At 53.8% G+C, this 14,857-nt stretch overlaps 1 protein-coding gene across 1 annotated transcript; it reads right to left on the reverse strand.

Moving 5' to 3' along the window:
- Window positions 1–497: 497 nt before the first annotated feature.
- Window positions 498–9,518, reverse strand: PPM1J (protein phosphatase, Mg2+/Mn2+ dependent 1J). Its single transcript, XM_068995943.1, has 10 exons — window positions 9,259–9,518; window positions 7,932–8,058; window positions 7,159–7,482; window positions 6,547–6,659; window positions 4,852–4,936; window positions 3,201–3,319; window positions 2,960–3,023; window positions 2,674–2,781; window positions 2,382–2,533; window positions 498–2,091 (listed from the first exon to the last, which is right to left on the reverse strand). Exons 1-10 carry the CDS (start codon window positions 9,516–9,518, stop codon window positions 1,944–1,946), a joined length of 1,500 nt encoding a protein of 499 aa, XP_068852044.1. The 3' UTR covers window positions 498–1,943.
- Between the last annotated feature and the right edge of the window lie 5,339 nt (window positions 9,519–14,857).

The following is a 14,857-nucleotide window of genomic DNA, read 5'->3' on the forward strand; positions in this document are numbered from 1 at the left end:
ATGGCCATCAGAGGGACGTGGGACAGCAGGAATGCTTCCAGCAGGCAGCCGACCCTCAAGGCAGAGGTAGCTGCTGCTTGAGTGCCTGAACTCCCAGAGAGGGATAGTCACACTCCTGGGAGCCACAGCCTGCCCCACTCCCTCCCCCACAGACAGGAAAACCATTAGCCTTTTCTCCCTTCCATTCCGTGTGTAATGTTCCTGTTCCCACCAGACTGGCCATTGCTGCTGCTTCCCGGCCAGACCCAGCGATCCAAGACCCCCAGGCAGCACCATGCTGAGACTGGCAGCACAGCAGGGGTTCCCACTGCCCATGGGCACTGGATGGATACTCCATGGGCTCTGACCATTGCCAAGGGCAGAGGGACAGCAGCTCACATGGCTCTGTGCAGGCCTGTTTGCCTGCCTACATAAATTAATCAGAGCTAATTGGCTTTTCGGTAACTCTTCTTTGCAGGAGCTCTGCAAAGAAAGACTTTGAAGTAGGACTGCGAGTGGCAAAATCTTTATTTAAACGCACAGTGCTACACAAGGACAGGCTCCCGGCCCCAGCACCACTCCCTGCTCCCTTCAGCATAGATGCCAACAGGTTTAAATCTCACTGCACAACTTTCCCTTTCCGTTATGTGCACACCCAGTTTATTTACATCTCACTGGTTACAGGAGACAAACAACATTCACCAGAGGTGACACTTGACAAGAGCTGGCTGCACCCAGTGACAGGACACAAACTACTGATGCCATGGAGCCTTTCCCAAACAAGGGACTATGGCCCAGCTCTCCCCATCCTCACAATGCCAGGATGGGACAATGCCTCACAGTTTAGGAGGATGCAACACTCTGCAGAGGTCTGGGAAATGAATGCTCCAGGTCAGAGATGTGAGTGATGCAAAAATCCTGTGCAGAGATCAACCGCTCCAGCTCCCCTCTGCATCAATTTTGAGATTGTTAAGGAAAACACAGGAGCTTCCTTAAGTCTTCCCCTGCCCTGGTCACGCCAAGCTGTTTTTTACAGCCCAGGGCTAAGCAGATCCAGTGCAGTTAAGCTGCTAAGCTCGCCTGAATAGGCCTGTTCTGTGTGACGCTGCTAACTCAGAACCACTCCAAAATATAGACATAACATTCATAGACTCCCCACACCAAGAAAGTATTTAGACATTTTCCAGCTCAGCTCTCCAGTTAATAAATAATTGGCTCCAGAAGCACTGCAGTGATCCAAGGCATGAGAGGATGGGGGTAGAACCTGTGGCACAGCCAGTGGCAGTGCAATGGCTTATCCCTCCTCAGGGCTCTGGGTGCACGGCAGAGCTTGGTCACTGCTCCAGTCTCCCACACTGGAGACTGAGACAAGGTATGTGACAGAATGAAGGTGTGAGGGGCTGAAAATTGTGAGCACAAGGCTGGGATGGCCATTGTGGGGCCACAACTGGACTCATGCCAGGCTGCCCATGGGGCTTTATTCCCAGTCACATCCCATCTGAGCCCCAGCTCCCAGCTCCAACAGCAGCTTCAGTGTCACTGGCAAAAGCATCACAGGGCAGGAGATAGGTGGTGACTGCAGCAGGTATGAGTGCCCCAGTAGCCCCATGGCTGTCGCACAGGGCTGGAGTCAGCACAGCCATGGCAAGGGGCAAAGGACATGCTGAGGAGCCAAGGAGCCTTCAGGCTTTTCACAGCATTGAGAAAGTAGCAGCACAAAAACATCCCTTGACCCCAGTCTTCATTCTCTATCCAAGGCCTCTCAGTCTCCACCTGGGACTGGGATGCAAGCAGGTAGAGGGGGATGCTCTGGACAGGAGCACAGACTGAGGCTCCGGGTTTCTTACTCTTCTTGCAGTTCAGAAAACAAGTGCTTACAGGAGAGGTGGCCCTGAGGCAGTGTCAGTGTCCCGCTCGACTCCATCCAGGCAAGGCGAGCCCCACTGCCCCAGGCTCATTCCGCATCACGTGTAGTTGCCGGGGCCACCCAGAGGGATGACAAAAACAGAGATGTCGTCACCAGAGCCCAGCTTGTCATTGGCCAGCCGCCAGCCCCGCTCCTTCAGCACCCCCCGTGACCGCACCACCAGCTCCTGGGCCACCATGGTGTACCTAGGGGCACAGCACAGCAAAGCACAGGGGATGTTCCCTGTTCCCTGGCTCAACAGTGACCCCAGACCCCCTGACGCAGCATCCTGGCAAGGAGGGAGAAGCTAGAGCAGATAGAAGTGCAGGAAAGGGTCCCTTGGAGAGATCCAGGCTCAGATACACACATCCAGGGGAGCAGTGCACGCTGTGGAGCCCAGAGGGATGCCTGGCCACAGCACTGCCCCAAGAAGGCAGGCCAAGGGGAGGTGGTGGAGTGCAGGACATGCCCCGTCCCCTGCCCACTTGCAGCTCACCTGCATGGGTCGTTGGGCTCATAGCTCGTCAGCACCTCCATCACCACACCAGCCACCTCCTTGTCATTGGTGACATCCCAGAGCCCGTCGGTGCCCAACACCAGCACATCGTCAGGGCAGTGCTCATACTGCGTGAGGTCATAAACCCTGACCTGGCAGGCAACAGGGCAAGGTGCAAGGGTGAGAGGCAGAGAGGCAGAGGAGGCTCCTGCTGCACTGGGCATATCATGGACCTGGTCCTGCCGAGTGGCTCTGGCCATTGCAGGAACCCCTGGGTGCAAAGCAGGCTTACCTCTGGGAAGCAGGACAGGAAAGGCTTGATGTGGATGTTGGAGCTGAACACCTTGAGGTCATGGTCTCCCAGGCCTCTTGTGACCCCAATTGTGGCCATCATCCGAGCCTGAAGAATGGTGGAATCAAAAGAGAACTTTAAGTGTCTTTATCTCCAGCTCCATTCCCAGCTGAGAATTGGTGGCCTTGGAGAGATGACAGCACTACCAAAAATGGGCTGAAATCCCCCAAAACAGTGAGAGCAGGCAGGAAACAACCCCTGCCAAGCTTCTGCCACAGCACTTCACCTTTTTGCCTTCCCCAAAGATAAGTGGAAACTTCAGGTCATCCTCTTCTATCTTTTTGTAAGCCCTGGTTAAAAGAAGCCAGAGACAAGGTGTCAGCAGGTGAAGGCATCCAGCACCTCCGCTGACCACGTGGGACGTGGGTACTCAGTGTACCAGAGCCCCCTGCCCCGTGGGATGGGAAGCCGAAGATGAGCAGCCAGCACAGCAGGACCCCAGTGCCACTGGCAGGTTGGGGGATTACCAGCCATTCATGTTCTGGTCCCTGTAGAGCATCTTCTTCCCCAGCTCCTTAGGCTGGATCCTGCGGGGGAACTCCAGGTGGGTGAACTCCTTCCCCAGCAGCTCAGGCCTTAGCAATGCCTGCAGGAAGAAGTGTCAGCTCAACCACAGGGCTGGGACAGCGGGATCTGTGGATCCAGCCCTGCCCAGATCAGGATCCACCACCCACCAGGACCTCGGCTACAACATTCCCTGGTGGGATAATATCAGCTGCTCTGAAGCAACTTGAATAGGTGCTGGTAAAGCAGCTTCAAACCACTCACCTGTGCTAAGCCAGAGGGGAAACTGGAGCTGAGGACAGCCATGACAGCACTCAGCAAGAAGGTGAAACTTTTGCATAGAGAGTTTTGGGAAATAAAGATCTCCAAAAGGGGTCAAACAATCAAACTCCAGCAAATTCCAGGAGAAGCTGGAATTTACCCAGAAGGAGTCATAGCTGCAAACCTCCCAGGATCCCAGGCTCAGCACAGGGCACTCACCCAAGGAAAAGAGTGGTGGGTCTTTTCTGATGCAGTGGCCCAGCTGTGACCATGACAAGGGACAAGCAGCAGCACAGAGCCCTACCCAGGGCAGCCCCAAGCCCTCATGGAGCACAGTGTGGAGGGGACCAGGAACAGGGAGTGTTGGAAAATGCCAAAGGGGAAAGAAAAAGCAGAAAGAGAAGAGGAGATCCCTTGGGAAGATGGGCTGGCAGGGAGTTGGTGCAGAGGCATGGAGACCCCCAGCCCACTCCAGGGGACCCCTGACCACAGCCTTGGCATCATGTGGCAGAGCAGCATGTGCTTGTCCCCAGCCTGCACCCTGCCCCTCACAGCCAGCTGAAGAGGATCCTGATCGCAGCATTTTCTTCCTCTCGGTCATTCAAAAATAGATTCAAGAAAAAATGCCTCAGTGTTTTTCCAAGTACGTTGCAAGCCAGGAAATTTCATCCAGCAAGACCTCCAACACAAACTCCTCCTCCCCTGTGCTGCCCTCAGAGAGGTCTTTATAACCTTGAAGAGTCTCCCTGGGTGGCACCAGGGGGTTCATCCAGGAAAGGGACAGGGAGCTTTCAGGGAGAGAGACAGAAACCCACTGGCACACATCGGCTCCAGCTCTCCAGGGAGCAGCCAGGGAAGAAACTAGGACTCAGTGGGAGCACTGCAGCTCCTCTGACAGTGAAAGGGAGCACAGTGGATGGAGCAGAGCCACGGTCCTCCAGGTTACAGCAGCCCAGGCAGGGGATGTTCCCTATTCCCTGGACAGCAGCAGGACAAGATGGACCAAACTGGCTCCATGCAAACAAACCAATGCAGCCCCATGCCAACAGCCTGGGCTCTCCATGCCCCGGCTGTGCCAGGCTCGCAGTCACAGACCCTCACACTGAGCCCACAGCAAACCAGGGCTCTGCCAGCCACAGGATGCCCCCATGCCAGCTCCCTGCATCCCAGTGCTTCTTTCCATCCCAGGGAGCAGTCTGGGATGGAGAAGTGCCAACAGCAGGTCCCAGCCATGGGGCTGCCCTTGTCTCCAGAACCCCACCACAGCAGCAGCCCAGCAGGCAGCACAGGGGACTGGGAAGAGGCCAGGAGGTGTTTCAGCAGGAATGGGGTTAGAAGAAAGGTCTTTCTTACTAAAAACTGCAGCCTCTGCCTCTCTGTCTCTGGAGTAAACTCCCTGGACATTGGAATGATTTCCCCATTACGGATGATAATGGCCCTGCAATGAAACATGGAAGGATGAGATTAGAGAGAAGGAGAGGAGACTTGTCAGAGGAGCTGAGCCTGGCTCTCCAGGGCTGATTCCCAGGAGTGGTGCAACCCCTTCCCCTCTGCTGCCTGCCCTTTTCCCAGCCTGAGATGGGGGCTGCTTCCTGGCTTCCCTGCCGACCCTGGGCAGGGCATGGCATCCCTCCCTCCTGTGCAGGAGAGGGGCAGGAAGGAAGGGAAAATGGGAGAGAAGCATGGGGCAGAGGGGGATGAAGCAGACCAAATCAAAGGACAGGACATGGTTAGAAAGGGAGCAGCACAAAGGTGGTGCATCCTCCTTTAGAGGGGAGCTGCACACAGCAGGGGCAGAAATCACCTGCAGCAGGACATGGGTGCATGCGCCCATCCCACACCAGCACTGTCACTTGCTGCTGGGGCTGCTCTTACAGTTCAGTGTCTCAAAAAAGCATAAAGGTCTGATTATGAGATGTTTCTGGATGTCATGGTAGACCCAAGGATCTCCAATGCCGGTGGCTGTGAGTCTCCTCCAATGATGTAAGGCCAAGCTGAGTTCAGCTCTGGCAGTGTCTGATGCCCGAGGAGGCAACACAGACTGTGCCTAGAGGCACAGTGACAACCCCAGGACCCTGTGCATGCTGACATCTGGCATGGCTGGTGCCTGGCTGCTGCTGCCATGGAGGGGGACCTGCACCCAAAAGCAGAGGCATGAGGGATCTCTCCTTCTTCTCTGTCCCAGAGCTGGAAGCACATCCAGCCTCAGAAAATTGACCAGAGCCTGTATTTGCTGGTCTGACGTTGCTGAGGACAAGGTAACCTGCAGTAAATACCCAGAGCAACTGTAGCTGCCCCATTCTTGGAAATGTTCAAGGCCAGGTCGGACAGGGCTTGGAACAACCTGGTCTAGTGGAAGATGTCCCTGCAAATGTCAGGGGGTGGAATGAGATGAGCTTTAAGGTCCTTTCCTACCCAAACCATTCTTTGATCCAATACAGAGCAGCTCAAACCAGCTTCACCTGCAGTGTCACCTTTAGTGTAAGGTGGACCTGCCCTTCTGCCATTGCTTGGGGGTGTGGGCACAGACAAGTGCAGTTACAGTAGCCCACCCCTGGAAATACATAAGGCAATTAAAATTCTTGGCCTCCAAGCTCCCACTGCACATAGATTTGTGTCCTTGTCTTGAAACAGGTCGCTGGTATGAAGTGTACCCTAAAATGACTTCTTGCACATTTTTGAAAGCTTTGCTGAGCACAATTTTCACTCCCCAGCCTGCAGCCCAGGCCAGTGCCAGCAGCAGGGGCCAGGGTGTGATCCAGAACCATCTGGGTAGCAGAGAGGATGTTGTTAGGAAGGAAGGGAGCACATCCCAGATTTTGGGAAGCAATTCTACAGCCCTATCTGTGCATGGGGAAAACACAGAGATCACAGTAGGGTACATTGTCCCTGGGGCATGGAGCCGGCAGGGGATGACTCTGCCCAGTTCTGCCTAGACAGGGATGGAGCCGCGTGTTCCTCACCAGCCATGCCTCCAGCACCACCCCACTCTACTGGGGTGTCCCCAGCCACTGGGCAAAAGGTGAGGGCTGCCCTGTGGGGCTGTACCTGCTGTCACCAGCGTTGGCCACGTAGAACTTGCCCATGAGGTAGACGGCAGCCAGGGCACAGCAGCCCCCGGCCAGGTGCTGAGATGCCCGCTCCCGCTCAATCTGGTCATCCTGGGGAGACAGAGAGAGGCTGCAGGCAGGGTAGGTGGGCAGCCCCAAAGAGCACCTGGCTGCTCCAGCAGCACCTCAGCTTCAGGTGGGAAGCAATGACCAGCCAGGGTACCTTTCCCCACACAGCCACAGAGAGGCTGTAGGGCTTGGGGGGCCAGGGGTCTTGTGGGGCAGCCAGGGATGTGGCTTCACTGGGGCAGTGGGACAGGCAGGAAAGAGCAAGACAGGAGGGGCATAGGTGGGCATCCTGGAACAAAGTGTAATGAAGCCCTCTGCACCCACACAGGCCTGGAGCCCAAAGCCTCTGCATTCTGAAAGCTCAAAATGCGGGGCATCACAGAGCCCTCTCTGAGACCATCATGCTTGGAGCCCTCCCTGCAGTCCCCTCCTTGCTGCAGAGCTGCCTTTTGCCAGTGGGGACAAGCTGATGCAGACACAGACAGCAAAGAGGTGCTCCCAGGGGATGCCCTAGATGACCCCACAGGCAGAGGATCCTCACCATGTGCTTAAAGGCGTTTTCAATGGCGCCGATCACCAGGCTCTCATGGGATACTGCTTTCTCCAGGTGAATCTGAGGCACAGCATCGTTCAGGACCTCCGCATGGTCCTCTGTATAGGACGTGTGGTTTGGATCTGCAGAATCGGTCTTTGTGTTGTGAGGGAGGCAGATGGGAGGTGGGGAGGGGTCCTGCAGGATCTCCACAAGGTCCCGGAGCTGCTCACAGATGTGCAGGTGGAGCCTCTCGGATGCCATGACAGCAGCACCACTGCCCGCATGGCCATCAAACAAGGCCCAGTAGTGGAAATAAAAACCTTTCCTGCCCTGTGGGGAGAAGAGGGAAGGTTAAATGAGCCTGCAAGGAAGCAGATGGGATGGGGAATTTAGAGCAGCTGGGGCCACCAGCTGAGGACAGTGACACGAGTCTCACAGGTCCCAGTGCAGGCAGGAGTGATGTGGGCAGCTGACCAAGGGTGTCTGGACACAGCTGATCCCTGGCTGGAGCCCAGCCCTGTGTCAGACATCTCGTGCCTCTGGCAGCCTCCAAAGGGGAGGCACCACCGTGCCAGCACAGCAGCCACCTCTGCAGCCCACCAGGGCACATGGACCAGTGGGTTATCCCATGGGGATGGAGGATGGTAGGGACAGGCAGAGAGAAGGCCACGAACCAAGGGAATCCCCAGTGTGCACACATCACCACGTGTCCCATCTCATGCCCTGCTGCTGGGCATCTTCCCTGTCGTGTCCCTGCTTGTGAACACCATGGCTCTCACCCCATCCAGCTCCCTGCTGCCTTCCCTGGACGACAGCCAGCCCCTTGGGCTGGGCCTCCGCTCCACAAACACCACCTCACAGCATGCCTGGTCCTCATTGTGCTGGCTCTTCCCTGCATTTATCACCCTGCCAGGAAGAAAAAAGGTGTAAAGGCCCTTTCTTTCATATCATGGTCCAGCAAATGCCACCCTGCAGCACCTCTTCCCCCCACCCCCAACCCTCCACTCATGTCCCCAGGGATGCCCTGCACAGGTGCTCCTGTCCTGTCCCAGGTGTCCCAGACCAGTTGTGGGGGTTGATCTGGGACCAGGAGGAGCATTTGGCCCCACCACAGCTGGGTCCAGGGGGAAGCAGTTGTCCACACACCTACCAAGGGAGGTGACCAGAAATAAACTGGATTTGCTGAAGGTCCTCACCACTGCCCAAGCACAATAACTGCCCAAAAACCTGCACCAGCCTCAAATATACACCCCCGGGACACACAGACAGAATCACAGCCTCACCCATGTCCCATCACTTCCTGGGGGGAGCAGGGGGCTCAGGGAAGGAGGGGAGAAGGTGATGATGATGAAACCACCAGAACTTTTGCAAAAAAGATTCGCACTGACTTTTCCCAGCCTATGCTGACACAGCAGATTTCAGGTCTAAATTGCAGAACCTGCTCACAGGAAGAAGCTGTAAACACAACAGGGTGGTTTTTCTTTGAACATGGAATTTCCAAATGGTTTGCAGAAAGAACTCTTGGGACACCGAAAAGGGAATTTTTTTCTCTCTGGGTACCCCACTATCTCTAGGGGCAAACCAACATCTCATAAAGCTCTCTAGAATATCGGGAAGATCAGCTCGAGGAAGGGATGCTGGAGTGGGCTGACAGCACTGAGCAGCAAAAGCCTTCAAAGTCTGACCTTCCCTCCCGCTTTCAGTTAGAGGTGAAACGCGCAGCTAGTGAAAGAAGACAATCAAGTCCTTGAAGGGGAAATCTCAAGCAGTCCCACTCCCAGGAAAGCCCCGAGTCCTGCCAGAGCCGCCGCAGCTCCTTCGCCCTCGATACCCCATGGGTGACAGCGGGTGTTGTGCAGAAAGAGCAGAAAACAAAACGGACAGAAGAGCCTAAACCCCTCGGGGATCGGTGAGAGCACAGCCCCTCGCTGATGCTCTCCTATCACGGGCATCCACAGCGCCCGCTCCTCGCTGCTGCTGCTGGAAAAGGGAGAGACGCAGCTCACCGCCCGCCGCGACCCACTTTCGTCCTCAAAGTCCCCGCTTCAGTGCCGAGCGATGCCCTCCCCAGACTGCAACCTCCGCCCCGCTCCCGGCCCCGCTCACTCTGCGTATCCCGTGCTCCAGGGCAGGCGGCGGCGGCCGTCGCGGGGGCTCTGCACCGCCCGCCCCGTGTGGTCGTCGGCGCGGCGCAGCTCCTCGGGAGTCAGCTGGAGGAAGGCCGGCCGGCAGAATGCGGCTGGCGGCGGCGATCCCCGCCCGGCCCCGGCTCCGGCCCCGCCGCCCCGGGGTTCGGCGGGGGGCTGCGCGCCCGCGCCCAGCCCCGCCGCCAGCTGCGCCACGGCAGCGCGCACCCGCAGCAGCATCCCGAGCCCGGCCGAGCGGAACCAAACCGAGCGGAGCGGGCCGAACCGAGCCGAGCCCGCCGCCCCGCCCCGCCCCGCCTCCCGCCCCGCCGCGGTGCGGGGAGGGGGAACCAGGCGCGGCAGCTCAGCGCCGCAGCGCCTACGCGCATCGCCCGCCGTTATCCCGCAGCCGGCGGAGAACGAGCCCGCCCGGGTAATGACCCCCCCCCGACGTTATCCCGCAGCCGGGTGGAGGTAGAGGTTGAGCCCTCCCGGGGAGGGCCCCGGCCCGCCAGGAGCTCCGGGGACACGAGCCATCCCGGCGCAGAAAATGCTCTGGGAAAGTCTTTTCCCGTCTTGAGGTGGAGCTGCGGGGGGACGGGCTCGCCCTGTCCACGCGTTTTGCCGACAGGTGAGTTTCCTAACTGAACGTCCCAAGGCTCCAGCAGAGCCACCTACTCCGGGACAACCTCCCCGTCCAGCGCCAGGCGCTTTGTCACACCCCCCGCCCCACGCTCCTCGGCCCACGCGCGGCCATGCCGGGCTATTAATAACCAGCAGCCTGCGGAGGAGCAGGGATGTACCGTGAGAGGGCTGAAAGCTGAACCTCTCCCTCCCTTTCACCCAGGATGCTGCGCTCCAGCGTGAGCAGGATGTGGATTTAGCTGATCCAGAACAACACATTCTCCCTGGCTGGGAGGGGAATAGTCGCCAGCGTAAACACCATCGCTGCACAGCCTGACCTCAGCACCTCCCTGCCTCTGGGCTCCTGTGACAGCAAAAAAAAAAAAAAAAAAAGAAAAAAAAAACCTGATGAAAAAACACAGTACTTGCCTACTGTAAAGGAAAATTGAGGCTATTTCTTAAAATTTGTGTGCCCCAGTGCCTTAGTTTCACAGAGGAACTGCTTATTCCTGTCAACACGGGGCTTTTGCATTGTAAGTTTCAAGCAGAAGCAACACTGGGAAGCCCTCCAGGCTTTAGCCATCTTCAGCCAGAGATCTTCAAACTGTACTAGATTATTAGGATCACAGTACAGAAGTCACTCAGTGGTACCTGTATTCCCACCTTCTAATCCCAAGATTTAAAGTCTTTGGTACGCTTTTAAATTCTTTCAGTACCCTTGAGGACCTGATCTAGTGGGTGGCATACCTGCCCATGATGGGGAGTTTGAACTAGGTTATCTTTAAGGACCCTTCCTGGGGTGTTGGAAATAGATGATCTTTAAGGTCCCTTCCAAACCAACCCTTCCAGCCTGAGGCCAGCACCTCTCTAGTTCCTGTCCAGCATTCACGGGTCCTCTCCTCAGCTCCTGATGCCTTCCCCCTCACAGCATCCCTGTCCAGCTGCTGGTCAAGAGCATGGGGTGCTCTTAGATATTCTGAGTGCAATATCATCATGTTATTAAGGCTGAAAATCAGTGGATTCTCCAGAGAATGTGTCTCCCTGTTGTGGGACTGCCAATCTGTCCCATACTGCTGAGTCACCAGGATGCTTTCCTTGGAAAGAAGGAATTGGCAGTTTCCAGACTGACTTCTGTGACGCTGCTCGATATTTGTTATTTCCGTTATGTTGAGCACGGCACAGAAAGAATGGTCTGACAAATAACCAGTCCCCAGGAATGTTCCCTGAAACAATGTGATGCTAAAGACTGTTTTCCAAGAAAGAGGGCTCCATTTCCCCCTATTCATCCTGCCAGCCATATCCATGTGAAGTTTTCTCCTTATTTGCGAGGCTGATGTTCCCCTTCACAAGGTTGCCTGGCACAAGGCCTGGGGAGGCAGATGTTGTAGACTGAGTCAGAGTGCACGGGAAGCCACTTCGGATGCCAGCAACTCTGCCCTTTGCTCTTCCCATCCCTCTGGGAGTTCTGCCTGGGATGCTCATGCTTTCCCTGTCTCCCCATCTCACCCAAAGTGTCCCTCCCTGAGCATGGGGTTGTCAGATATTCACCTTCCATGGGCACAGCTTCAGGTGAAGCACTCCAGCCTGCTGCCATGATAAACAGTGATTTAAAAATTAGTAACACAGGAATTAGTCTTAAATTATGCTATTTTAGTTAATTTCTCATGCAACTGCTCAGGATGGAAAAAGCCTTTCTAAGTTTCATCCTTCATCTAGGTTGCTGAGCTCCAGAGGAGGTAGGATGGAGCCAGGGATATTTCTTTGTGAAAGAATGACATGTTGGTGGCATTTAAGCCACAACAGAAGTAAATTAAACATCCAGATCATAAAAGTACCAGAGGATGTTTTAAAACAGGCTCTTTGCAGCAGTGCATTAGTTGACTGTACAGCCTTACTGTGTAATGAGTAATATATTAATTTATAATTAGCATAATACAGTGAAGCTCGGAAAATAGCTCTGTGCACTCTGGATAATTCATCAACAGAAGAAGCAGTTCTTAATGGTTTTCAAGGTTTGCATGTTCCCTGTAACTGGGAAGTTCAGAATTTATTGTTATTTCTTTGAAGGGATAATTTGATTGCAACCACACATCTTTATTCCCTGTCTGTTCCTGCTGGAGTGCAGAGAAGCCTTTAGAGCGTTGCTGCTCTGGGTATGTGTGTGACCTCTCTGCAGGTGAGTACATCAGTGTTTTGCAGAGCAGATGACCTGGATTCGGTACAGACTCCCAGAGGGTTTTACCCTTTCCTCTCCCTGATGCAAAGGAGGGGGGATGTGGGGGGGGGCGGGGGGGGCATGCACATTAACTTCTTTGGGTCACTTGGCTTTTCCCCCTCTGCTGCTTCAAAATCTTCCACACCATTTTCATATTTCCCAAGGGATCTTCATTCTCAATTCTGCTCTCAAAGTCTTCAGGAGCCTCCTGGTCTCATTTGATATTGCCTGACAGTAGAAATACAGAAGAAGAAGAATAAATGTATGACAATAACACTCACTGGAATTTATGGAGGCTTTGGGGAACTTACTTTTCAATTTGGAAGCTCAGACCCACATTCCAGAGGATGCAGGGAGCAGGACTTCTCCCTGCTTTTGTAGCAGTGCCCAGGCTTCCGGGAGATCCTCTCCCTGGACTGCCATTTTGACAGGCTGAGGATCTGCACTGAAATTCCCTGTTGTCAGCAAAATCTTCTGAAAAGGGAGCAAAATCCTCAGGGGTGGGTACTCAGTGCTGAGACAGCCTGGAGGCACTGGGGCCTGCTCAGAGGAAGGGGATAAATAAACTTGAATCTTAATTCAGTGGTCCACTGAAAACAGGGTGTGATAAATCTTCCCCAGGAATAAAATATCAGGAGTTCTGCTTTTCCCAGCTTTAATAAAATAATTTTTACCCTTCTGCCTATTAGCAGCTGCAGATAAGTTGATTGCACTGAGCATTTGAAGTCTTCTGACATGCCCATCTGCCTTTGTGTAACCATTTGCCCCTAACCCTTGTCTTGTACCCCAAGCCCCAACCAATGAGTTTTCTTCCTGAAAAAAAAAACAACTGGTTGCTCACCTGGAAAGTACAGAAGGTTTCCAGGCATGTGACAGATTTCTTACATGGGAGCAGGATTTATCACTAAGGATACATCAGGAAACGTTGCTAAGATTTTCTTGGGCAGTTCCTTTCCTTTCCAAACTTGGCTTGTTATGGATACTGGAAACTTGGGTCCCCCCATCCAGTAAAGTACTGGGCTCCTTGAGGAGTCACAGCCAGGGAAGAGAGCAAGGCTGAAGGCTGCTGCTGGACACTCAATAAGAAGTCAGGATGAGGAGGAGGAGGAATTATTGTGTTCACTTCCAGCAAAATTTAAATTAAACCAGTTTTACTGAAGTCTTAATTCTTCCCTTGCATTTAAATGCTGTGATCTGGAAAGCAACAAATTTATATTTCTGTATCATTACATCAATAAAGAGCCAGAGTTTTGTAGGCTTCCTTATTAAATAATCTGGCCTAATTTAATTGGGATTTGGCTGGTGTGAAAAATAGCTTTGATTTCATTTGCTCTTGATCATTCCACTAAAACTTTGTGATCTGAAAGTAGTATGTTTGTATTTACTCATCACAGCACTAGAGACCTGAATTGGCAGGCTCTTGATCAAATTACCTGATGAATATAAACAGCAGATTTAATTTAGTTTCACATTGATTTTTGTCATTATTATTAAAACCCTTTGATCTGAAGAATGAGATGCTTGTATTTCCTTAATATCTTATTACTGGGGTTCGGGTTAATCTTGTAGAGCTTTTCCTTTTTCTTTTGAGTAGCCATATCTAACTAATTCAAATTTAACATATGGCAATTTTGACTCTTTAAAGGGGGAAAAGGAATTCAGTTTCCTTGGACAAAATAGCAAAGTAACCTATTCTTGTCATGAGCTGGAGTACTCTCCCCCGGATCCCTGTGTGCATTTTGGGGTGACTCTTCCCCTAGGGAAGAGTCAAGGTTGTGGGTCCCCAAGGAGCTGGTGGGTCACCTCAGGGCATCTGCCTTGCCATCTGTCTGGTGCCCTGAGGAGACTGCCAGGGGTCCCAACATGGCACTTGGCTGGGACTCTCAGCAGTGCGGTTTCCAAGGGCTGGTTTCCTGGGAAAGGAGAGGGGCTTTGGGGATCCCATGGAAAGCAAATGGCTGGGAAATTTGCAAACTGCCCACCTGTGATTTTTCTGAACAGCTGCTGTTCATCTGTAACTCAGCTTGGTCTTGGAAATCATTCCATGCTTCCAGCTGAGCGGTGGGGTGGAAGGTCCAGGAGTAAGCAGTGAGCTGTCTTCAGAAACCAAAGGCTTTCATCGATGTGCAAATAGGTTTGAGCAAAGCAAAGAAAATGAGTGCATGTAACTTCAGCCTCTCATCTCAGCTGCTGTGAGCCGGGGTTTAATTCCTGGCAGGAATTGTGAAAATTCAACATTTGCTCGTGCTGTAGGTGTTTTAAAGCCTGTTGCTCCCTGTTGTGGGAGGAGCCATGCAAGCTGTGTCCTGGGGGCGCCGGGAGGGGTTTTCTGGACAAGCCTGGAGCTGCCTTGGGGAAAGAACTGGCCCAGACTGGTGTTGTGGTCCCAGATGTTGGAATTCCCTGTGTCAGGGAGAGTCTCCTGCAGAGCCCAATCCAGGCTGGTGATGCTATTTCAGTTCCAAGAAAGCTGAGTTTTGGTGGGTTGACTCCAAAGACAGGCTCACGTTTTGAGAAGAGGGTTGCTGTAGTGGGTCCATCTGTCTGTCTGTCCGTTCCCACACCATTCAGCATCCCTTCGTGCTTGCGGGGCCATCACACATTTTTTTGGCGGGGAAAATTAGTTTTTGGGTAAATTAGCTCTGACCAGACACATGATTTGAGGAGAATGCCGGGGCCAGCAATCTGGCTGGCTGGCTGTCCATCCCCGCACCATTCCATATCCCTCTGAGCTCGCGGG

Source organism: Aphelocoma coerulescens, chromosome 26 (assembly GCF_041296385.1).
Source record: "Aphelocoma coerulescens isolate FSJ_1873_10779 chromosome 26, UR_Acoe_1.0, whole genome shotgun sequence".
NCBI classification, from domain to species: Eukaryota; Metazoa; Chordata; class Aves; order Passeriformes; family Corvidae; genus Aphelocoma; species Aphelocoma coerulescens.